This window comes from Girardinichthys multiradiatus, chromosome 18, assembly GCF_021462225.1.
Source record: "Girardinichthys multiradiatus isolate DD_20200921_A chromosome 18, DD_fGirMul_XY1, whole genome shotgun sequence".
NCBI lineage: Eukaryota > Metazoa > Chordata > Actinopteri > Cyprinodontiformes > Goodeidae > Girardinichthys > Girardinichthys multiradiatus.
The window spans coordinates 18,564,623-18,589,703 of record NC_061810.1 but is presented as its reverse complement, the minus strand read 5'-3'; the positions used below and the strand labels follow the sequence as shown (position 1 = coordinate 18,589,703).

At 40.6% G+C, this 25,081-nt stretch overlaps 2 protein-coding genes across 9 annotated transcripts in view; one reads left to right on the top strand and one right to left on the bottom strand.

Annotated features, from left to right (window-relative positions):
- veph1 (ventricular zone expressed PH domain-containing 1) overlaps positions 1-25,081 on the top strand; it is a 106,542-nt gene that overhangs the window by 14,629 nt on the left and 66,832 nt on the right. For all 7 annotated transcript variants that reach the window (XM_047391006.1, XM_047391000.1, XM_047391004.1 and 4 more), the window contains one exon: positions 7,950-8,124. In XM_047391006.1, coding sequence (XP_047246962.1) covers positions 7,950-8,124 — 175 coding nt within the window. The remainder of the gene's footprint in view (positions 1-7,949; positions 8,125-25,081) is intronic.
- Positions 13,149-23,473, bottom strand: ptx3a (pentraxin 3, long a). Of its 2 annotated transcripts, none has more exons than XM_047391007.1 (4): positions 23,159-23,473; positions 19,470-19,623; positions 18,880-19,292; positions 13,149-14,775 (listed from the first exon to the last, which is right to left on the bottom strand). In XM_047391007.1, the coding sequence occupies exons 1-4, from the start codon at positions 23,295-23,297 to the stop codon at positions 14,120-14,122; spliced, it is 1,362 nt and encodes a 453-aa protein (XP_047246963.1). In that variant the 5' UTR covers positions 23,298-23,473; the 3' UTR covers positions 13,149-14,119. The 2 variants fall into 2 exon arrangements, with proteins under 2 accessions (XP_047246963.1, XP_047246964.1); XM_047391008.1 differs by having other exon boundaries at positions 19,470-19,620.

Sequence of the window (25,081 nt, the reverse complement as noted above, 5' to 3'; positions counted from 1 at the left end):
TGTGCAGTTGTTAAAATGTTCCCTTGGTGCAAGGAGGTCCTGGATTGGAGTCCCAATAGGACCTTACTGCATGGGGATGGCATGTTATCTCCGGGTAATCTGGCTTCCTCCCATAGTTTAAAAGCTTGCCTGTTCGCTGAATTCGCTAAATTGCAAATTAGGTGCGAGAGAGTGCATGTATGGTTTTGTGTCTCTTATGTTCTCCTGTGAGGGACTGACTACCTGTCCAGGGTGTACCTCTGGCACTAGCCCAACGACTGCGTGCAGCTCAGACAAGGAATCAGTAGATATAAGTAGATTAAGTAGGAACTCTCTGAGTTTGTTTTCTCTGCACAATGTTTTTTTTTTTTTTCTTGAAACCACAAATGTCCAAACATTCAAAATTTAAATTTGAAGAAAATGTCCAACTTTGTTATTTCAGTTCTGTCCTATTATTTTTTGACTTTTCCAGATTTGACTCAGTAAAGAAATGTTCTTTTAAAGAACCATTACTTTCTTTTTAGTACCTGTTTAAAACAGCTTCTTCATAAAATAATCGTTTATGTCAATAAAGATGTGTAAAAAGCCTTGAAAACCTAATTATTGCAATTTCAGACAATTACTATGAAATTAATTGTAACTCTTGCATTTTTGTAGTTCTTTCTTTTTGAGATGATCATAATGTCTAGGAATTTAAAATGCATGCCTTTCCGTGGGGTAATAATAAGAACATATTTGTCTAAACTACTCTTTAATATGACAAAGACTGGAGAACATGTGATTCAAGCAAGACATTTGAATGTTAAACCGAATAAGTCAAAAACATTTCTACATCAGCTACTTGCCTAATCTTGCCAATTTTTACAGCCAGAGCAAACATTTTATTTTATATACACTGCTCAAAAAAAATAAAGGAAACACTCAAATAACACATCCTAGAACTGAATGAATGAAATATTCTCATTGAATACTTTGTTCTGTACAAAGTTGAATGTGCTGACAACAAAATCACACAAAAATCATCAATGGAAATCAAATTTATTAACCAATGGAGGCCTGGATTTGGAGTCACACACAAAATTAAAGTGGAAAAACACACTACAGGCTGATCCAACTTTGATGTAATGTCCTTAAAACAAGTCAAGATGAGGCTCAGTATTGTGTGTGGCCTCCATGTGCCTGTATGACCTCCCTACAACGCCTGGGCATGCTCCTGATGAAACGGCGGATGGTCTCCTGAGGGATCTCCTCCCACACCTGGACTAAAGCATCCGCCAACTCCTGGACAGTCTGTGGTGCAACGTGACGTTGGTGGATGGAGCGAGACATGATGTCCTAGATGTGCTCAATCGGATTCAGGTCTGGGGAACGGGCGGGCCAGTCCATAGCTTCAATGTCTTCATCTTGCAGGAACTGCTGACACACTCCAGCCACATGAGGTCTAGCATTGTCCTGCATTAGGAGGAACCCAGGGCCAACTGGACCAGCATATGGTTTCACAAGGGGTCTGAGGATCTCATCTCGGTACCTAATGGCAGTCAGGCTACCTCTGGCGAGCACAAGGAGGACCATGTGGCCCTCCAAAGAAATGCCACCCCACACCATTACTGACCCACTGCCAAACTGGTCATGCTGAAGGATGTTGCAGGCAGCATATCGCTCTCCACGATGTCTCCAGACTCTGTCACGTCTGTCACATGTGATCAGTGTGAACCTGCTTTCATCTGTGAAGACCACAGGGCGCCAGTGGCGAATTTGCCAATCCTGGTGTTTTCTGGTAAATGCCAAGCGTCCTGCACGGTGTTGGACTGTGAGCACAACCCCCATTTGTGGACGTCGGGCCCTCATACCATCCTCATGGAGTCGGTTTCTAACCGTTTGTGCAGACACATGCACATTTGTGTCCTGCTGGAGGTCATTTTGCAGGGCTCTGGCAGTGCTCCCCCCCAGTGCTCCTCCTGTTCCTCCTTGCACAAAGGCAGAGGTAGTGGTCCTGCTGCTGGGTTGTTGCCCTCCTACGGCCTCCTCCACGTCTCCTGGTGTACTGGCCTGTCTCCTGGTAGCACCTCCAGGCTCTGGACACTACGCTGACAGACACAGCAAACCTTCTTGCCACAGCTCGCATTGATGTGCCATCCTGGATGAGCTGCACTACCTGAGCCACTTGTGTGGGTTGTAGAGTCTGTCTCATGCTACCACGAGTGTGAAAGCACCACCAACATTCAAAAGTGACCAAAACATCAGCCAGAAAGCATAGGTACTGAGAAGTGGTCTGTGGTCCCCACCTGCAGAACCACTCCTTTATTGAGTGTTTTGCTAATCCCCAAATATTTCCCCCTGTTGTCTATTTCATTTGAACAACAGCAGTGAAATTAATTGTCAATCAGTGTTGCTTCCTAAGTGGACAGTTTGATTTCACAGAAGGTTGATTTACTTGGAGTTATATTGTGTTGTTTAAGTGTTCCCTTTATTTTTTTCAGCAGTGTAGTTTTAAGCAGCTGGAATTGTGACAAACAAGGCAGGAGCAGGACCCTAGTTCATTTTGCCACCGCACACAGGGAGGAGGATAGGAAGGAAGGTTAAAAAAGTCTTCAAAGCTCCTTGTTCCATTCACCCATTCATAATTTTTGAACAATTATTAATTTTAAGACTTTTTACAGAATTTAGCTTTCCTTTGCCTATGTTTTTCCAGTTCTGCAGGTTTTAAAGATGCTAAATGTTGGAAAATGAATTGGAAGAAAAGTTAGTAATGAGGAAAAGAAGGTACACAAAAATAATTTCAACTTTACATAGAATATCCAAATGACCTAAATTTCATGTCTAATAATTGAAGGAGAAAGTGTGAAATATGAATTCTCATCTTATCAGACTTATCAAGCTAAAAGGAACCTCTGCCTTTTCCACCCTTCCTCTCCCTGTTTCTTCAGGAATGGGAATGTGTTAATACCACCATAATGAGTCTAATTCTTCAGAAAAAGCACAGTCTCACACACACACACACACACACACACACACACACACACACACACACACACACACACACACACATCCGTGTTTTACTATCTTTATGAGGACTTTTCAGTTACTTCCATTGACTTCCATTCATTTTCCTTGATTTTTAGTGCCTAACCCTGACCCTGACCCTAACACTAACCCTAACCAGTTAATGCCTAACACTAACCCTAACAATAACTCAATTCATACCCTAGTCCTAAACCGAACCCCTGTCCCAAGAATGGAATTTGGAAAAGTGAGGACCAGGAAAATGTCCTCACTTTGTCAAAATGTCCTCACTTTGCGATAAAAATACAAAAATTGGTTCTCACTCAGCAACAAGTACAAGTACACACACACACACACACACACAGAAGTGAGACCAAAACTTGTGACAGCCCTAACAGAATCCTCTGGCTCTCATGTCCCAAATACAATAGTTATCAGAGGAATGTGTGCGTCTCTTTCTTTTGCTTTTGAAATCTGTCCTCCTTGATTTCTCGTCTCCCTGATCTCTGGGATTCTCTCTTTGCTATGCTGTCATTTTGAATTAACGCAAACCCTTTTCTTACCCTTCCACTGAAATTCCCACAAGGAGCAGGAGAGACGTAGGCGGCGGTTTCTTGGAGGAAGAAGTTATTAGCTTGCTGGTTGTTAACAAAGTCTACACGGGCACTCCACACTATCCATTTTAACAGAGGTAAACATGGACAGACGTTTCTGTCTTATGATGAAACCTTAACCACATAGATTGTGTGAAAGGTGTCCATCCTGATATTTAAATTCAGCTGTCTGGAAAGATGAAAGAGAGATAAATAGGACGAATGTATGAATCTGCACATCTTTGCTTAAGGAAAAATGAGTTGGAGGACTGCAGACTTAGACACACTGCAGTCTTTACTAAACAGTCAAGATAATTACACTAAAAATACAATAACAAAATCATCTGTGAGCATTAAATTATGATTAGTTATAAAGGCTGCTCATTTGTAGATGTGAACAATTTGACAAGCATATCAGCTGGATAAGTGTATGTTTGTTAAACCTGTATCTGCACTGCCATCATGTGGCAGAATCTAGCCATAGCACAGACAGAAAAACTATGCTCTTCAAAAATATTAATATTAAATACATTGATATTAAACACTCAAAGTTATAATGGGGATAGAAAATGATTAGTTCATGTTACAGAAGTGGGGAAAGAGTTTCAATATCTTATATTTGAAATGTATGAACACTTTTTGCATCAATCTGTCCATTAGAGGGTGCCAGTCCATCTCAAATGCCATTTTCCCTTTCCCATTCAGAATCAACACATCTTGCTGAAGAGTCTGTACAAATTTTAAACATAAAAATTTTTTTTGGCAAACCAATAAGTATTAAAGAATCATGACTTTGATGTGTTGCAAATCATGCGTTTCTGTTTTATCTTTTGAAAATATTTACATATGTAAAAATAAAAGAAACCAACAAAACCCTATCAAGTGCTGAAACTGAGAAATGAAATAACTTTCTCAGTTTCAACTGTTAAGGTGTCTGAGGAAATAAACAGTTGTCCAACTCCATGTATGTTTAAAAATATGCATCATTTACTTGAAATAGACAAAAAGCGGCCCTCTTCTCCTCTTTAGCATCACAGTCTTCTAAATTGTTTTGGCTAAACATGCGTACTAATGAAACCAGTTTGTTGTCATGCTAGGTTTGCAGTTGTGCCATACTCTTTCTGTTTTCAGGTGACATTTTAAAATGTGCTTTTAAAGATGTCTAAAGCTTGGGATATTGTCTTATAAGGGGCCCCTGCTTTTAAACATCTGCACAGCTATATGCCTGAGTTTTCTGTTGTATTCCTTGGTCTTTATGATGCTGTTTGTTCACTAATGTTCCATAACAAATCTCCCAGGCCTTCACAGAACTGCTGTATTAAAAGTGACGTTAGACTGCACACACGTGGACTCTATTTACCTATTACATTATTTAGATATGAAGTCAGTACATTGCACTGGATTTTATTTAGGTGTATCACGTTTTAATGAGATCTTATGTTATGAACTTGCTGCTATATTTCTTGTCAAAGGGAAGTGAAGCGTGTCTGGTGAAGTAAGTGTAAGTTGTTATTGTGAGGGTTTGCATTTTAACCTTGAGGGCTTGTATCTGTTTTTAATGCTGTTGTTTTGAAGTGAGAAAGGAAGTAGTTCTTGTGTTACCCTGCTGTGTGGACAGTGCTACCTTAGCAACTTTGTCGCTGTATCTAGCAAGTCTTCAGGATGGCTGGATGATATCTTTTAGCAATTTCCTTTAGGACAGCTTGTTGTTACTTTATTGATAATCTATTCATATTTTTGTTACTGTTTTCCACAAGGTGAAGATATATTTTTATGTACTTTACCAATTTACAAAGCCCCGAAAAGTAAAAAATTACTCAGATGAGGTACTTAGATAAGGGTTTAGCAATTCAGAAAATTAATGAATAGTTAAATGGTTGTAAAGTAATCATAGTGAAGACTGGAGTAAATAATGCCATTTATAGAAAATTGGAAAAAATGTCTTGATGCATACATTTTATTTTGCAGTCCTTAAAAGAGCAGTTTTTTCAAGGGACATACAAAACGAAAGGCCCCCCAAGAGTTAATGCAGATGTTAGCATTCCTCAAAATTTTAGGAATGTCTGACTGGAGGAATAATGTAACGGTGTTTCCAATAGTGTTTGTAAAAGAGCATTGGTTACCTGATAATTACAATTTTGATTTCCACTGAGGCTGTAGGCTTGTTAGCAAGCTACCTCCTGCATCCTCTGACAGGCCTGTGCCCTGATATGTTTTTTATTAAATGCAAGCAGTGAAATATGACTTTGGTCTCTTTTTCTTCTGTTGCCAACATCTCCTTTCAGAGCATTTTTTGGTGCAGCCTGCAGTTTAAAAAAAAATTGGTTTTGGAAAATTAGAAGGTATTTGCTCTGGCTGAGAATTACATTAAAATGGCCTGTTCAGTCCCCAAATGCTGCATAATGCATCTTTTAAATGTGATCATAAGAGAAACACTGTTCTATAAAGCAATTTAAAGAGCAGATCTGCCTTTGTGTCTAGTTTCTAAATTAGGTTCATGTGCAAATTCGGGTTTGCACACATTTAGCACCAGCTAGTGGCTTTATGCATCTGTCCATCAGTTTGAGATTTAGAAAACCATCAATGTCTTTGCAAATAAACAAAAAACAGCATATTTTAGGATTTTTCTAAACTTTATTTCTACCATAGAATTAGAAAGACATAAAAACCACAATATAGTATTGACTTTGAACCCTAGGCTTACATATATTAAAAACAGGTTGTTTAACCTAAGCCTGACCAAGGTGTGTGGTGTGTTTAATTGTGTTTTTGTTTGATCACACATAATTGCAATAGTTGCTTCCACTTGACAAATATGCTTTTTGTCTTACTTTTACACAGGTACCAAAAGTTTGCATGTAGATATTACCCAGCAACCATGGAGGGGCTGAGGGTAATGTGGTTAAAGTCCTCTCAACGTGTGATGCTGTGACACAGAAAAGATGAGACACACACGTTGAGATTCTGTTAGCATTCAACAGGAAGATTTATTCTTCTTCTTTGTAGTGAACATACTCAATATACGATACTTTATATCAAATACTTCATCACGAATGCCTTGTCTCTTTTTCACAGACCTTTTGTATTTTAAACTAACAAGATAAAATATGAATTTCTTTTCACTCTTTAATAGCTTTTACTGTTTTTATTTTGCACAGGTCAAATACACTTAGCAGTTTTTAACTTTTTCCATTGCTCAAACAGAATGCCAACAGTTTGTCTCTTAACACACAAAAAAACTACTATAAAACTGAAAGGTGTAATGCTCCCCTAATGATGTGACCTTTTACTAAGCTTCACACTCAGGCAGCCATTACTTGTTCCCTTAATCACACAATATAATGTTTCTAGTTTTGGCCATAAACCATTATTCCATTTTACAAAAAAATAAATAAATAAATAAAAATAGAGACCAAAACAACGTTACTAGTGTGAGAACCTAAAAGTGCATAGTACAGTTAATTCAAAGTGAATTCACCAGTCTTTTAGTTGTTTCTCAGTTAGCTTAAGACGTATGTTCTAAGTCCGCTAGCATTAGCATTAGTTAGCATACAAAAATATGTCCCGTTTTCTATAAAATACTCATCCGAAACCACATAACGTGACTAACAGGTTGACTCGTAATTTAATAATCTCTTCAACTCTTAAAAGTCAACAATACATATAAATAAAATACTTCTTTACTGCCCTGTGACAGAATAAATGAGACACACACGTTGAGCTTCTGTTAGCATTCAACAAGATTTATTCTTCTTCTGTGTGCCCATAAACCTTCTCTATGCCACCAATGCGGCAGACGCCCCCTAGCGCCTGGATATGGAATTGTGCAAACTAACTGAAATAACACTAAAGGGTGTATTACTAGAGAAATTCAGGATAGAAAAAGAAAAAATACAGTTGGGGTGTCTATTTTCCCACTATACACTTAATTGGTCTTTTCGTTCACTTATAACTACATGTTTTCACCCCTCTACATAGACCTTTTAACTGTTGAGCTATACTTGATTTATTCCAGGTATGTAATTTCAGGAGGAAATTGTTTCTAAAACCCTTAGGGCTTAACAGATTGAAAGGCGGTTTGTCATATGTGCAAATTTACTCTATTTGTATAAACCAGTCTTAGCTTTCATGAGAATATTGCTAAAATCTTGTCTTGTGTATGTGAAGCCAATATCATGTATCTTCTCCTCTTGTGAACTAGATGTGTCGTTACAACTCTACTAAATTCAAATGCATGCCACATTTTTCAGTTTTTTATTTGTAAAAATATTGTGACAACCATACATCATTTTCCTTTTAAGGAAAACCATCATCTTGTTTTTCCTTTGGCACATGAGCTTATTCTGAACCTTCTTTTCTCCTTTTTCTCCTCAGAACTACAGCTGCCCATCAGTCATGGCACTGGCTGTCCCAGTGGCAGTGCGGTTCCTGCAGAGGGGTAATAGGGAGCTGAGCAGGAACATGTCCAGTTATCTCTCACTGGCAGCTATAGCCAAAGCTGACCTTCTGGCTGAACATACAGAGGCCATAACTGCTAGCGTGCTGGGAGGTATGATCCACACACACATATTTCATACAACTAAAAAAGACTCAGTGCTGTTTTTTCTTTTGCAACTGAAATAAACACAGTCCATTTTACCCATACCTTGATGTGCACATTTCTTCTTCTTAATCAAAAACAATGAAAGAAAAACGCTGCCATAGTGTGACCTCAAAAAGTCTTTATCAGCATGGAAATGATTATTGTAATTGTTCATTTAGATGGGAATAGTTGACTTTGGGGGGGGTGGGTTGTAGAAATAGAATATTTAGGCTCTCATTGTGAGCGATTGCAACAGAGCTGGAACAATCAGAGTAGATGTTTACTAATGTGGAATAGGGAGTTTCTGTTGCAATCAGAAGGTGCTGTAATCAAACCATTTAGGACAATAATGGTATTAAATTGCACCTGTTACTAATTATTGGACATGTATACATATGAAGGACTGTGGTTTCTGTTTATATCATTTCAGATGGGGCAGAAACATTCACAGATCATTTATTTCTGGTTGTTATATTTGATTGTAACTTTTGCCACAGTTTGCAATGTTTTGCTTGACTCCTGCTTCCACTCAATACATGTGCTGCAATACACATCCAACTTCACTTGCAGCTTCAGCATACTTGCGCTTGGACTTCAAAATTACAGCAAGAAATAAAAAATGGTGGATCCGCGAAATTGGTAGCCAGAGGTCCATGGCCTTATTTAGCTGTTCTGCACCAAATACTGTGACGTAACAGTTCAAAATATGTAACAGAGTATAGAGAAAACTGAATGGATTGAAAAATGGGACACAGACAGAATATAAAGATATCTACGCAGCACCTGGAGAGACTAAATTCAACTTTTCTGCACTCCTACAGACTCCTACAGACTGTATTTAAAGGCTAAAAAGTGGATTTTGCATGATATGTCCCCTTTAAGATTATTTAAGTGCGAAATGAGGTTTCGATAATTTGCATTACAAGTAGGCTGATTTTGTTTTTACAATCAAACTCTTTTATTGTCGGGGTTTGACATTTTTGGACTTTGGTTGTGGTGTTGTGTTTTGTTTACTTTCAGCTAGATATTTCTATTTTGGGTTTTGTAGTCATGTCTTTTATTTCTTTCTGTTTCCTGATAGTTCTGTTCTCTCTCCTCGTCCTTAGTTCCCTTGGTGTTTTCTTATTTATTACATAGAATGGTTTTCTTCTTATTATTATTATTATTATTACTATTTCAATGCTCTTGCTTCCTTGGGTTCTCTAGTTTAGTTTCCCATTTAGTGTTTCGGTGTTTTTTTACGGTTTGGTTATTTCTCTATAAGCTCTCTGGTTTTCATTGTTCCTCGCTGGTTCCTCACGTTATCATTCAATGTAATCCTCCATCGCTACCCTAGCTGAAGTCTTGAGTTCCTCCTTGTGGTTTTGTTCTTGTTTGCTTCCTGTAACTACGCTGTGGACTAACTGCCTGTATCCAGTACTCTGCCTGTTTGCAAGTCGATTTACTTTATCATTAAACACTTCTTCTACTCACCGTGTTCTGCATTCTGGTCCTGCCACCAAACCCTCAACCTTGACACTTATAGGGCTTTTTCACCAAAGATGTTCCAGTTCTTAACCAGAGCTGGGGCTACAGACAGATCTAAAATAGTTCTGTAAAAGAAACACAACCTGAGAGCCAAGTCGGACCCTGCTATAAATTTTTGATTCTTTTCTTTTTTGACCCTCCCTCCGTTTTATTTGGTGCCTGTGTCCCCTACAAACCATGTAGAGGACACAGCAAATATGTTGAAGAATGTAGACAAAATGTTGTGTGTGGCCTTAAACTAATGCACATCACCCTAAGCAGCCTATCTTCATCTTCATCTATCTTGAGCAAAGACAGGGAAGCTTGTCAGAGTGTTCTGAGAAGATGAATGGAGATTATTCTTCAGGAATCTTGATTTCCATTTCCTTGGACAGATTTCAACAGAAATAGAGCACTTTGTATTCCTGATGTCATTTTTCTGCTTGGGCCCAGCTACTATACTCTGACCATTTCAGCCTCATGTTGACTTTGTGTTTTGCAAGCCGGCTGTGCAGCTCGGTTCTAAAACCTCATCATAAACACAGGGGTGAGGCTGATGATGGGTTAGTTATATGAGCTAGGAAGGATGGAAGGACCGCACATGTGTGTATTTATTACTGGAGCCAGGGGAGGGATTGTCCTATTCTATGCATTCTTTAGAAAACGTATGACTCAGTTCTAAGGTATGCTTTGACATATTTACATTATGTGTCTGTCAGTTTAGTATATATTCAGTTTTAGTGTGTGTGTGTAGGTATGTAAGTATGTGTTGGTGTGTGAGTGTGTCTATTCCCTTAGAAAACACTAACAGCAGGATCCAGTTTGAAGGTTTTATAGCTACAGCAGGACGTATCACACACACACTCGTTTACAAGATTTGAACTTATGTTGGCTCCATGGGGGTTAAGTGCCTAAGGGTTCCTTTCCATCTTTAAATATAACCCGATCTTAAGGTAAATGTAAGGTTTGGAATGCATGATCTTTATGAGCCTCTTTTTGGTTGCACTGCTGCAAAACGTATCTAGTTACTGTACTGTGGTTTCATAAAGTTTAGACATTTGATTAAGAGCATTTTATCAAATGTATCTGAGAGATGACCTATTTCAAATGTACACACCATAGCTGCGGGAGAAACATGGAGGTCTGCCTTTTGCAAAATGGCGTCAAATAAAATTGAAACACTGCAGTTCATTTAAAAGAAAAACTAAGCTTGCAGGATTTTTTCCATTGATTGAAGATGTTCTATTATGCCAAACTGCTACAATAAAGGAAGATTTAGGAACCGCAAAAACATTTTTGATTCTTTCCTGCCTTAAGATGTAAATAATTATTTATACTAGAGCTAGGCCTGTTTTTTTGCAAAGAGCTAGGCAGGTGTGAAAATGCACTTGCTGTAAAACACAGTGTACTATTATTTTTAAAACAGAGACAGCAAAGATCACCTTCTGAATTTTTTTTCAGCATCTTATAGTAAAGGTAGGCATGGTTAGTGGATGTTACTGAAATCTTAGTCTCTATGTGTGTTTGAGACTGTGGATAATTATCTTACTTTGAGATTTCCAAAACGCTGACAACATTTCAAATTCCAACATGTTTTAATGATAGACAAAGCTTGAAAGTTCAAAATTTAAAAACGGAGAAAATTTGCTGTTGTGAGATCTCTGCTGGCTGGTTCTGGCACTTCATTGTTCTCAGCTGCAACTCATCCAGCTAATGAGCTCATGGCTTTTTAAGACAGCTGCTGACACAGTCTGTTGCTGGAACATAGTCTCTGTTATGTGGACTTCTGTCAGCCTGCCTGATCGCTTGTTGTCCTGCCCATCTGTCTGCCTGCCTGTCGCCATATGGAACTCTTCTTCAGGAAATCTGCACTGTAAATATTTCCACCGCCAGAACACTCTATCTCTGCTTGGATCCTTGGGGCTTCCTCATCCTCTGGCTTCTAACAACTCTAATCAAGGTCTACCTAAGTTGGAACAATAAAACCTCATTTCAATCTAATTCTGTGCATCGAATCTGTGTCATCTTCTGATTTGGTTATATTTCGACAACCTGAGTAAATATTTGATAGCTGTACTCCATTTAGCCTTCCTGTTATCTGCAGGAGGGCTCGTTCTTCCTTACTCTCTTAATCTGAAATTCTTTAAGATGTTTAACTATGACAAGGCAAAGTATATTGCACCAGAGAGCGCCTTTCTATATAAAGGCAAAGAAAAATTGTGACAAGTCTTCTAAAGGCAAGTTTTGACTGTAAGACCTACAACATTATCACCCTGAATCTATTTTGTTGCTGACCAAGGTCTCGCATCTGAGACTGGAATCAAAATCTTTAGCCAAAAAACTATAATCAATAATTCTGTCACAGTGACTACTGTTAGGGTGCCTTTTATAGGGTCACTATGTAAAGTTGTTACTATATGCATTTTAAAGGGATTCTGCGGGTGTGAACTTCAAGGAGAAGCGAGATCTCTGCAGTAAACATCTGTTTCAACCATAGACTTGTAAAAATTCAGGTAAATGAGTTGAATATAATACCCCTACAAGAGGAAATTTCTGGAAAGGGTTCCTGCAGTGGAAACACACCTAAAGATGCTGGATCTCAACCACTTTGAGTGTATGTAAAGGCAAAACTTAACTTAATTAGTTTTTTTCACATTAATACTAGTTTGATTTTCCTGTCCCTTTTTGACTCATTAATTAGCATGGCAAAACTACTCCAAGTAACCAATCAGCATCAAGTGTTATAGCTGCTGTGCTCTTAGTGAGTATCCACTTTAATAAACCCTGGTCAGAAAGGTGGCTTTCAAGTTCAATCTCTTATTATTTATTTTTACTATAACTGGTCAAAAGCTATGGCCATTTTAAAATGACTGACAGACTACAGTATAATAGCAACCTTTTCCACTTTTTTTTGGAGCTCTTTTCTGTATGCTTTCGGGACACTTCACTGCCTCAGAACATCTGTCTAAAGTTCCCAGCCAGACAGAAGCTGCAGCAGTAGCTCAGACTAGCATTTAACAACTTATTGGGGAGAAAAGTAGTCAGTCAGTCAGTCATTTTCTACCGCTTATTCCATAGTGGGTCGCGGGGGAGCTGGTGCCTATCTCCAGCAGTCTATGGGCAAGAGGCGGGGTACACCCTGAACAGATCGCCAGTCCATCACAGGGCAACACACAAACAACCATGCACACACTCATTCATACACCTAAGGGCAATTTAGAGTGACCAATTAACCTAACAGGCATGTCTTTGGACTGTGGGAGGAAGCCAGAGTACCCGGTGAGAACCCACGCATGCACGGGGAGAACATGCAAACTCCAGAGATAAAGATGAAGTTGCGTTAAATTTCCTGTGTGGGCTGGAAGTTTAACGTTAAAATGCTCAGTAGCATGTCCTACATAATTGTCATATGTCCTCTTTAAGAGCACTTTAAGGTTAATTCCTCTTGTTGTAAATGACAAAAAAGCTTTTATCCAGTAAAAATATTACTTTAAATGTTTATTCATACCTTACTTTCCATTTATTCACTCATGTTATGCAAAAATATTTATTTACAAAATACATTCTGTTTTTATCTTTTGACATGAACAAAAAAGTATAATACAAGCAACATAGTTATGCAAGTTTAAACATGCAAGCAACATTAGACCGTGTAAACATTGTCCCCACTGTTCATAAACATGTTCAAAATAAAATTTTTACTTTATTCATTCCAAAAACACAAATAATCCTCCAATCATTAAGCACAAGTAAGAAAAGCATGCCCCGAAAATGAATTATTTATAGCACATCAATGTAAACACTTTAATGACTATAGTATTTGTATCATAAAAAAATATTTGTGTGTTTTTAGGTGTTTCACAGATTCATAACATTATAACAAAATATTACAAGTAGCTCTACATTCTAGTTGTTCAGAGCTAAAAAGGCAAGTACAGCAGTTTTTTTATCAAGAGTGTTGCATATATATATGTGGTTCTAAAAGTGAATTTGATTTAAAAGTATTACGTTATTGTACCTTTCAGGCTGAAGTGAAAATATGGCAACATTTTCCCCTATGCTTGTGGTTCCTGTTAAAGTACACAAGGAAGCACAATTTGTATCGTTTGTCTGGTTAACTGCACTTGCCATTTCTGTGAAATCATCAGAAGTAAAAAGGGAAACTGTTATTTGCTTACAATCACAGGATATTCTCTTGTGCTAGACCTCATGTTTCTGCTCGGCTGTGTGGTCATTATTCTGTTTGCTCAGGCAGCAAACTGAGTCAGCAACTCTTTGTCTTTCTAGTTCAGTCTCACAGCATTGGTGTTTTTTTCCTAAGATTTATGATATCAGTAAAGATGGTGCAGAAAATGCCAGTCTTTGTTATAAGGACATGTTTAAATAGTGAATGAAGGTGATCCTCAGTTTTAGCCTGACCTTTTTTAAAGTGGATATTTATAACCAATAAAAACGATCAGTAGATAAACTGAGCTCCCCCATGTGGCACCATCTCGGTAACCCCCCAGGTCACCATGTTCCCCCTCTGCTGGCAACCCTGGCCTCGCTGATCAGCCAGCTGGGAAATTTCTTCCTCTGACAGCACTGCATCCCACATGTTCACCCCTGTCATCTTCCCAACAAATGCCAGCTTTGGATCGAAACCTCCCTCAAACCCGGCCACACCACTTCCGCTGGTTGGAGACAGAGGGCTGCATCCGTTTTTTTCTTGCCCCAGCTGGAGTGAGCCTCCCTCGGGCAGGATGTGTCCCTTGGCCATCCTGAGGCTGGATGCTACCTTCTTCCCGCCCACCCACAGGGTTGACTGGCCTTCCCTGGAGGACCAGGCTCCGCACAAGTGAATCCACCGTCCCTGGCTTACCACGCTCCTTGCCTCCACCAGATTAGCTTTCTCTCCAACAGTGAACAGGGCAGAGGTCTGGGCAAACAGCAGCTGGATCTCAAACGGGTTTTGACGGTGTCCATAGGAGAACAGCACAGTTTTGTTGAAGACCGAAGTCGGCTTCACCCACATGCAGATAGTAAAGGCAGACAGGGACAGAGGGACATCTGGAATGATTGCAGTGTAAATCCGACGGGAGCGCATAGGGAACAAGAGAGCCATCTCACAACCTGTGCAACATGAAGAAATTAATGGTACATAGGGTCATTCAATAAAAATCACCACTTCATATGCAAATGCATAAACATTTTTGTAGTTTTCCTGAAATATTACAACAATGTCCATCACATGACATGACTTATAAAACATGACCGTAACCCAAAGTAAGGCACAAAAGTAAACCCTGTCACTTAAAACAAGGTTAAAAGCACAACAACAATTCTGGTAAAAAAAACAACAAAGGATATGCATATTAAATAAATAGATAAATAGGATATTTAAAACATAAAACAAGCACTGAACGGATCTTGTGTAAATAGCAGGATCTAAATAAATGTAATTGTTAGATTTCAAGGCAAAGAGGGAAGAAGCATCCCACAGCCAGACAGGAAGCTGATTACAGAGAATAAGGAACTCGTGACTAGAAGCTCTGCCTGCCATTTTTTCCATAAAAATCTTGGAACAACTAGTAGACCTGAATGCTCCAATCAAAGTGTTGTTGTGGGATGACTTGAAATACTAAGCTGTGTTATGGAAGATTAAGCTCGCCCATTGAGTGCTTTATAAGTAATTTGTTGTTATGAGACAGAAGAAATGCTATTTCTCAAATGTCAGCACCCTGGCTGCTGCATCTTGGATTAATTGTAAAATTTTTCTCCGCATCTATTGTCGATGCTGCTGCCCGTAGCTGCGGCCGTAAGGTCTGCGGTGCTTGTCGCGGCGGCAATCCCAGAACCTGGTCAGGGTATTGGAGAGAAGAGTCCGGCCGATAGTCGAACCTCGGCTTCAGGAGGAGCAGTGTGGTTTTCGTCCCGGCCGTGGAACACTGGACCAGCTCTATACCCTCTACAGGGTCCTCGAGGGTTCATGGGAGTTTGCCCAACCGGTTCACATGTGTTTTGTGGACCTGGAGAAAGCATTCGACTGTGTCCCTCATGATGACCTGTGGGGGTGCTCCAGGAGTATGGAATTGGGGTCCCTTTATTAGGGGCCATCCGGTCTCTGTACGAACGGAGCCGGAGTTTGGTTCGCATTGCCGGCACTAAGTCGGACCTGTTCCCGGTGCATGTTGGACTCCGGCAGGGCTGCCCTTTGTCACCGGTCCTGTTCATAACTTTTATGGACAGGATTTTTAGACGCAGCCAAGGGCCGGAGGGGGTCTGGTTTGGGGACCAGTGGATTTCGTCTCTTCGTTTTGCAGATGACGTGGTCCTGCTGGCCACCTCTAGCCAAGACCTACAGCATGCGCTGTGGCGGTTCGCAGCCGAGTGTGAAGCGGCTGGGATGAAGATCAGCTCCTCCAAGTCAGAGGCCATGGTACTCGACCGGAAAAGGGTGGCCTCTTCAGGTTGGAGGGGAGTTCCTGCCTCAAGTGGAGGAGTTTAAGTATCTCGGGTCTTGTTCACGAGTGAGGAAAGAATGGAGCGGGAGATCGACAGACGGATCGGTGCGGCTGCCACAGTAATGGGGGCACTGTGCTGGTGAAGAGAGAGCTGAGCCGAAAAGCGAAGCTCTCGATTTACCGGTCAGTCTACGTTCCTAACCTCACCTATGGCCATGAACTTTGGGTCATGACCGAAAGAACGAGATCCCGGATACAAGCAGCTGAAATGAGCTTCCTCCGTAGGGTGCCCGGGCACTCCCTTAGAGATAGGGTGAGGAGCTCGGCCATCCGGGAGGGGCTCGGAGTAGAGCCGCTGCTCCTCCAAATCGAGAGGAGCCAGTTGAGGTGGCTCAGGCATCTATACCGGATGCCTCCTGGACGCCTTCCTCGGGAAGTGTTCCAGGCACGTCCCACTGGGCGGAGGCCCAGGGGACGGCCCAGGACACGCTGGAGGGACTATGTCTCTCGGCTGGCCTGGGAACGCCTTGGGCTCCCCCCGGAGGAGCTGGAGGAGGTGTCTGGAGAGAGGGATGTCTGGGTGTCTCTGCTGAGCCTGCTGCCCCCGCGACAGGATCCCGGATAAGCGGAAGATGATGAGTACAAGTACAAGTACTTTTAAAGAGTTGTTTGGGCACCTAGCTAACTTAGCATTTTGGATAATCCACAAACATTTTCTGGCAATTGAACTGATAAAAACTCCTCAGATGCTGCACTTTGGAAACACTGCTGACAAAAGCAAGAATAAATGTTCTGCATTGTTTGTGAAAGATTTCCCTTATTTTAGAAATACTGCAAAGGTGGATAAAGGATATTTTAGTAAACTGCTTAATGTGTAAAGTAAAACAGAGGTCCTGGTCCAAAATATTACCATGTTCTTTACTGTAGGAATGGAAGATGTGGACTTAAAATCTTATCACAATATTTAGATATCGTTATAACGATAAAAGTGATGGCAAAAAGTTATTTACAACTGCGTTTCAGTCTTTTTTACGTAGCGTATGACTGTGGCTGCACATTACTACAGTCAAAGCCCCAGAAGCAGAAATGCTAAATTGGCTTCTTCTTGACACTGGTGATATAAAGCACTAGACTGCACACAGTAAACGCATTTAATCACATTTTCAAATATATTGATGCTCTCATGCGGCCATGCCTACTTTACAGTACTGCTTAAAGCCAGTTAGATAACATCAAAACAAACTTAGAAACCACATAGAGACTCTCTGAGCTTTTGAGAGCAATGACTTCAGTTTTACCTGAACTTAAAAGAAAATTACAAGTCATCTAGGTCTTCAGTAGCTGATTACTCTTCACTAATCCATACAACTGTGTGTCATCATTGTAACAATTGTCATGATTCAAGAAAATATTGCCCAAAGGAAGCATACATTTGGTAAACAGAATTGGACCTATAGCAGAACCCTGAGGGACACCATAATAACTCAAGTAAGATATGAAGATTTACGTGTATATTTGCTGCATCAACCCAGGCCAGAGGAAGTTTTGCTGTCTTGTATTCATGAAAACCATGCATCTTGCAACATTTTTCACGAATGAGGAAAACATGGAGCGGGAGATCGATAGACGGATGGGTGCTGCAACAACAGTGATGCGGGCGCTGTACTGGTCTGTCGTGGTGGAGAGAGAGCTGAGGCAAAAAGTGAAGCTCTCGATTTACCGGTCGATCTATGTTCCTACCCTCATCTATGGTCATGAGCTTTGGGTCATGACCAAAAGAAGCAGATCACGGATACACGCGGCCAAAAAGAATTTCCTCTGCAGGGTGTCTGGGCTCTCCCTTAGAGATAGGGTGAGAAGCTCGGTCTTCCGGGAGGGACTCACAGGAGAGCCGCTACTTCTCCACGTTAAGAGGAGCCAATTCAGGTGGCTCAGGCATCTGGTTAGGATGCCTTCTGGACATCTCCCTGGTGAGGTATTCCGGGCACGTCTCACTAGGAGGAGGCCCAGAGGAAGACCCAGGACATGCTGGAGGGACTATGTTTCTCGGCTGGCTTGGGAAGGCCTTGGGATTCACCCGGATGAGCTGGGCCAAGTGGCTGGAGAGCAGGAAGTCTGGGTCTCTCTGCTTAGGCTGCTGCCCCCACGACCCGTCCCCAGATAAGTGGAAGACAATGGATGGATGGATGGATATCTTGCAACTTTTTTAGCTATGGATGCAAATATTGGTTTTCATCTCAAAAAGGCCCATTGCAGTGATACATCTAATTTCTATATATTAGCTCAGCAGATTGTAGGAGACCCCTTGTTTGCTCCCTTCTTTGTCCTCTAACTCGTTTTGTCACTTCAGTCAGCTTTCACACTCCCACCTGGCTAAAACTGGTTTCTGCCACTCAGAAAGTAATACTAAGGGGAAAAAAAAGCTTTTTGACGTGTGTGTGTGTGTGTTTGAGTTTGTGTTGGTTTCCATCTGGTTTTACTTTCTCAGGATGTATTGATGTGGTTTTGTGGTGAGTGGGTAATGAGCACACTTCCTTTTGCTCTGTGTGTGTTGTTCTGACCAACATTACTGGACTTTAAAAAGGGGGATGTCATGAGTACAACAGAAGTGAGTGAATGCCACAGAAATGAGTCCTAGCTGAAGTTGTATTGTTTAAATGTGTCTCAGTAGGAAGAAAAGGAAAAAAAAAACAGAAAGTTGTTTGATATCGAATGATTTAGAAAACAGCACCTCAGCGTAGACAAACTGCTGGTAATAAGATGGAAATTTTACCTGCAGGTAGTTGTCTTTGCCTTGATGACTTCAGCTCTTCCTCCAGGTCAGCCTTTACCGCTTGCAGAGCAGCTAGCACCCGATCCAAAGCAGCCTCTCGTGGTGTCACGTCTTGGAGCTGGATTCCATTTTTGCCATTCAACCCAAAGCCAGCCCCCGCAATGCTGCTGCTGAGGCAGCTGCTCTCCAGCTTGGCGAGTCTGGATGTTTGCGTACGTGCCGCGGAGAGAAGTTGCTGTATCTGGGCCTCCAGGTGGTTGGAATTCCCAACAGTGTTTCCAACGGCAGAGGTCAGATCACCAAGTTTGAAGAGCTCCAGAGTCTGTTGTAGACGGCCCTCCAGTTGTAATATCATCCGTCTTCCTGCTGTCTCCACTGCAGCCCCACAGGACCCTCCATACTCGGCTATAAACCTGGCAAAGGATGAGTAGAAAAGATTTACACCTTTCTTAGCAGAAGAGCTTTAGCTCTCCTCTTGACTTGCATAAAATCACTCTTTATACAATTTGCATTAAATTGATGTAATGTGAGATCATTTCCTGAAAAAGTACGTCCTGTAATCAAACCATGATCCCCACCCATAGACCCACCTTAGCAATTCACTGCGCATCTCCACCTTAACGAGTTCTTCAGCATGCTGAAGCAGCATGTTCTCCCTCATCTGGCTGTTCTCCAGCATGGTGAACATTTTGTCCCATTTTGTCAGGTCTGCAGAGGTGCAGGGATCAGAACTTGGTGTGGCTGCTGAGAGATATGGCGAAAGGTTGGACAGGGAAAGAACTATAACTAATAACTAAGGTTTATGGTGTATATGCTGATTTTATTATATACGTTTTCAGTGTTGTTGATATCAATGTCAGATGCAATATGGGTAGAAGATGGGATGGTGCCTAACCAGCCCCAAGTTCGGATGCTGTGTGGTTAGAAGCTTATAAAAGTCCATCAGGCATGACCAATCCCAAGTTCAGATTTCATATGACTGACATAAAATGCAGTGAAAGTTCATGGATATTCTCACATTATATCATTATTACTCATTGTACTGTACAATCACTATTTACCAATGATCGCTCTGTCATCAGCTTGTATGGTGAATAATAGTTACCACCTTAAAACTGATCAAATCTCACTTGTACACAGGTCCAGATGCACATCTTATTTTCACATGTTCTAAACACTACTTTTTATGGATCAATAAAATACTTCAAGACTTCAAATAAACTGTTCAGATAGATAAAAAAAAAGGAAACAGACGTAAGGTGGGATAGCAGGTAGAGTGACAGGCTGATAAGAACAAATGAGGATGTCATGTTGTTAGGAGAGCGATGAGAACAAAAAGGAAACAGAACAATTTCCCCCGGTTTGTTTCTGGTGAGATTATCTGGCTCTGTGCTGTGAAATGAGGAGCGAGACAGATGGAAAATAATGTGGGGAAGTTGTGCTTAGAGAAGGAAGGAGATAACCAGGGGCGTTTTTAGGGTCTCAAAACATCAGGGGCTCTAGCCCAAACCTAATATATAAAAAATTCCATGAGACAGTTTATAACTATATACATGTATGTCTCACCTTCAGTAAAACTGTATCCTTGTTTTATTACTTTAGTTTATATAATATTACGTGTGTAATTCAGAAAAACATAATAGTTTAATTAATGGTCCTCCTGTGATTAATTGCTATGATTTATTTCTTAATTATACTGCATCTTTAAAGCCAGAGCTGTATGTTTAGAATCATCACTTTCTAATATGTCTTACTGGCACCAGGAGATATTTTCCTGGTTTACTGAGCAACACTTTTTTCTGTCTACATGTAGAACTGGACTATAGGACTGGCTGCAGCACTTTTATTGTGTTTAGCTACGTTAGGATCAAATGCTTTTATTTTGACTGAAGTAAAGGACCGGATATTTTCACAGTATGATGCAAATCCCGCTAGAAGCTCACAGAGAAGGTTGCTGCTGTTTTCTATCACGGCCAGGCCATTTAACTTCGTCTCTGCTCTGTTCCTCATCATGACCCTGATGATGCTCATTAGAGTGAACCTCCACATCAAGTCTTGCTGGTTGAATAAGTGATTAGCTTTAACTTACAATTAGCTCATTCTAGGTCAGCATTCAGGTTTTACCGCTATCTTCGCCTGAGTTATACCGCTCTGCTTCCACCTGTTTCTGCACACACGCACCAGGCTACCACTCTCCGGTTGGCTCCGTGGTTGTTCTGCAATGAGCCCTGTTCGAGGTGCTCTGTGTAACTTTTCGGGTAATGAACGAGGCAAGACTGAAGTTATGGACCTCTCCAGAATGGAGTCTTCTCTACCTGTGCGCGTAGTTGCAAATTTGCGGTGCCCTGAGTGAGTAAATAAGTATTTTTTGTCTTTTCCTTTTAACTCATTGTCAGGTTAGGTTGAGCGAGCAGGAGCTGATTATATGGAACCCAACTGAAAAAAATCTGATTGTTTTTAAATAAAAATTTGAAGTCCAGTACCATTTTGTGGCTGCATTTTTTTAATACTTATAAATTTCTTCAATCAAGAAGTACGGGGCTATTCAGAAAACATCGAGGTCTAACGACGTGCCTGTAGATAACACTAGCAGTGGGAAATGTGGGGTAAAGTGGTGGGATAAAGCAAACAAGGAGTGAATATTATATATGTCACACATGCTGTTCTGGTTAATGTTTTAGGATTTCAGCCTCTGTTTATTCCTGCAGACCTGTTATAAGGAGATTGGAGTTGGATGCAGGAGAGTGTTGGTGGTGGGAGAAGAGGGACTGGGGGTGGGTGGGTCATTATTACAGGGCTGCATTGCTTGTTGTGGCTTCCCAGTGTCCATGGATATTCAGAGTAAGCAGGACTTAGCTGCATGCAGTGTGCTCCCTCTGGTTTAATAATCCAAAATTGCACACAGTAGTTTGCTTTTTTTTAATGAAAGAAAATGTTTTTAAACACAAGACAAATTTAAAAACCACAATCTTCAAAAGAACTGACATTTATTTGTCAAAATAATCACAATAATAATAGTGAATTAATAAAATGTATATTTTGTTTACTTTTTGTAAGTTTGTAGTTTGTGACTTGATTCCATTGATGAGAATATTGAGAAATTGTCACCTCTAAGGTCAACACCCTCCTTTTCCTGTCTGCTGAATGTCACTTTTCAGTCTGTCAGTCATGCGAAAATGAACTGACAGATTGAACTGACCTTTCTCATGTTGCCTATTAATTCAGATTCCTCTCAGAGATTGGGAGCTTTGAGCGGGTCAAAATAAGTGACCCGTGTCTCCCTCCGAACTCTGACCTCCGTTCGTCATGACACACCTGTGAACAAACTGCTCCTAACTCGTTCCTCCAGCAAACTCATTATGGAATCTGTGTTTCGTCGCACCTCTCCACCCCCCATCCCCTGGACTAATTTGTGTGTGTATTTTACCACCCAGTCATTTGCCTAGAGCCCCTCCAGTTTTTGCCTTCCATTACATTTAATCACATTACAGGCAGCATGCCCAGATTTCAGCCTGCTAACTGATGGTGTTGCAATTATACCTCCTACTAGGTTTAGAAAAAAAACAAACAAATGATGAATCCAAGCTGTGAAGGCCCTCGTCGAAGCAGAAAAAATGTACACACATGTAGTCACTTTGTCCTTTCTCTCTGGTCCTGCCTACTATGGATTGCCATGTCCATGCAAAACTGCATGTGTGCAAACAGAGAAACTTTAATCATTTTGAAGTCAGAGAAAATAATTCCTGCAGGATTTTGCAATTAGAGAACTGATGTCATCTCACACCTTTATTACTATCTGCCAACAGTCTGAATACTTTACAAACTTCTTTTGAGTTTTCTTTTTCCTACAATAACCAAGCCAAAAACAACAAAGTGAGTTTATTTGCTTCAGGAAACATTACTAAATGAATTGTAGAGCATCAGAAACATAAAACGTATGATATAAAGCTAAATGTGTTGTTTAGCTGTCATATTTTTTAAAGCTTCCTAAATGTTCGTGCAAACTAATAGTCAAATTATAAAGGTTTTGGCATTTATCTAATAGTGATGGTGTTATTTGGTTATGTTGTTTTTTTGCCTTTCTGCTCCCATTCTGTGCATTTTCACATCATTGCACAAATCAAAGTCCTGATCTCACCTCAGAAACAAGCATGACTCCATATTTGTCCCCCACAGCCAGAAAATAATTTATATTAAGTCAGCTGTAATCTGTTATTGCATTGCAAAAGGAAATGAATCTTTCAGATAATCTGATAGATGTTTAAAGTCTAACACTCACGTGTTGGTGTTTCTCCATCTGAGATTTCATTAAAGTAGTTGTCAGCGAAGTTGATTTCCGTGTCATCCTCGTAGGGTAGAGCGACACACGCGCACACAGACAGCAGAAATGCTGCCTCAGGGATTCTCCACCAAAACATGCTGCTACCGCCTGAGAGAGTGAATGAGAGATGTGAACACGTTTGTCTGTTCAGCTTCAGGTCCTTTCCCGTCTTCTTTGTCTTTATAAGTGTGTGTTGATGTGTGTGTCAGAGTGATCTTTCTGTGTGTCTTTGTTTAGGGTTCCTCTGCTGCCTCTCTCACGTTTCTACTGACCTGAAGGTCCACCACGCTCTTTTTCAAGCCCTCTCTCTCTCATTCTGTATTTGTCCCTCCTCCTTCTCTAATGACTCATGACCTCTTTCCCTTTTCTCTGTCTGTTTTTTTTTCCTTTCCTCCACTATATGCTGAGCAATCCTTTAACAGGAACCCCAGTATTCCTCTGTGCCAGGACTTCCTGGCACAGAGAAGAAATGCCTGGCTCACTCATACTCATCTGTATTTCTGTGAAGCACTCATAAAAACATTCCGATTATTCTAAACGGCATATCTTATTATTTTTACAACTTCTTATTTTTCAATTGTATTCAGATTTGGAGATCAAGATAATTATATATTAATTCCATGTGTAAAACAGCATGAAAGAAAGAAAGCAAACACAAAACTGCTGAGGAACCACTACTAAACTTTGGCATCAATGCATAACGCAATGGCCACCTAAAAAAAGTAGTGATAGCAAAGTCTCCAGCTACTAATTTGAGTTCATAAGGTAAAGATTTCTTTTGAAATGTATCCAATGAGGGGGGAGGGGTGGTTTTCTGATTTCTGATAGCAGCAGCTTGGACATCAGGCAACTGGCACCCTGGCTACCAGTTTAAAAGCACTCTGTGGTAAACCAAGTCAACCTTTTTTTAACATTAGCTTATGATTGATTGGCAAAACAAATCTTGATAAAAATGTTATGAGTGCTCCAGTTATGACCAGCGTTGTTACTTTGTTACTATGGGCATCAGGACCTACACTTTCTCCAATAACTATGTAACCCCAATCTTTTATTCCAGCAAGCCATTCAGTGGTTGGCTGCAGTAGTATTTGGATACAGCCAAAAATCTGCCTTTTTAACACATTATCAGGCCATGTTTTACTTGCAAGGGGTTTACCTGCACTATAATAATGTAGCTGTCAAAACGTTATTGTGTGGACACTTTCTATCTTGGCACTCAAGCTCTTAGTCCATCTACTGTTAGTTTTCTCACATTTTATTTGCTCACCTTCAGCGTGGAAGCTTGATTGGAAAGAAAATCAAAATACAGATTCTGAATAAAACAATTTGCTGTTGCTGATACGGGGAGTGGCTAAGGAAGTGCAGATTTGTCTTTTTATTCAATTCAATTCAAATTCAAAGATACTTTATTGATCCCCGAGGGGAAATTAGAATTCCAGTACAACCCATCCAAACATACATCATGACACAAGACAAGGGGGGGACGGGTCACCGAGGCTTTGCTGCCCACTCACAGGCACTGCCCTTGCTAGATGAGAAAAGAGGCCACATTAGGTAAGTAGAGGGAAAAAAATCATATTTCACACTTTATCCTTAGCAGGATACAGTTTGAGATTGCAAAAAACCTCAGCACAAAGAAGCAACAAGTTGACAAAACAACATCATGCCGGGAACGGTGAAGGTGGTGTGAGGGGGTGCGGTGCGTATGTTTATCTTGAGCATGTGTGTGTGTGCAAGTGAGTGTGTGCAAGTAAGTCCATGAAGCACTGTCACAGAGGCCATTGTCCTTGATGGTTCGTTGCAATGTACATCAACCGGCCACAAAGCTCTGAGCAGGTCCACAGATGTCCTCAGGGAAGGGAGGGGGCAGAGGGAGCAGAG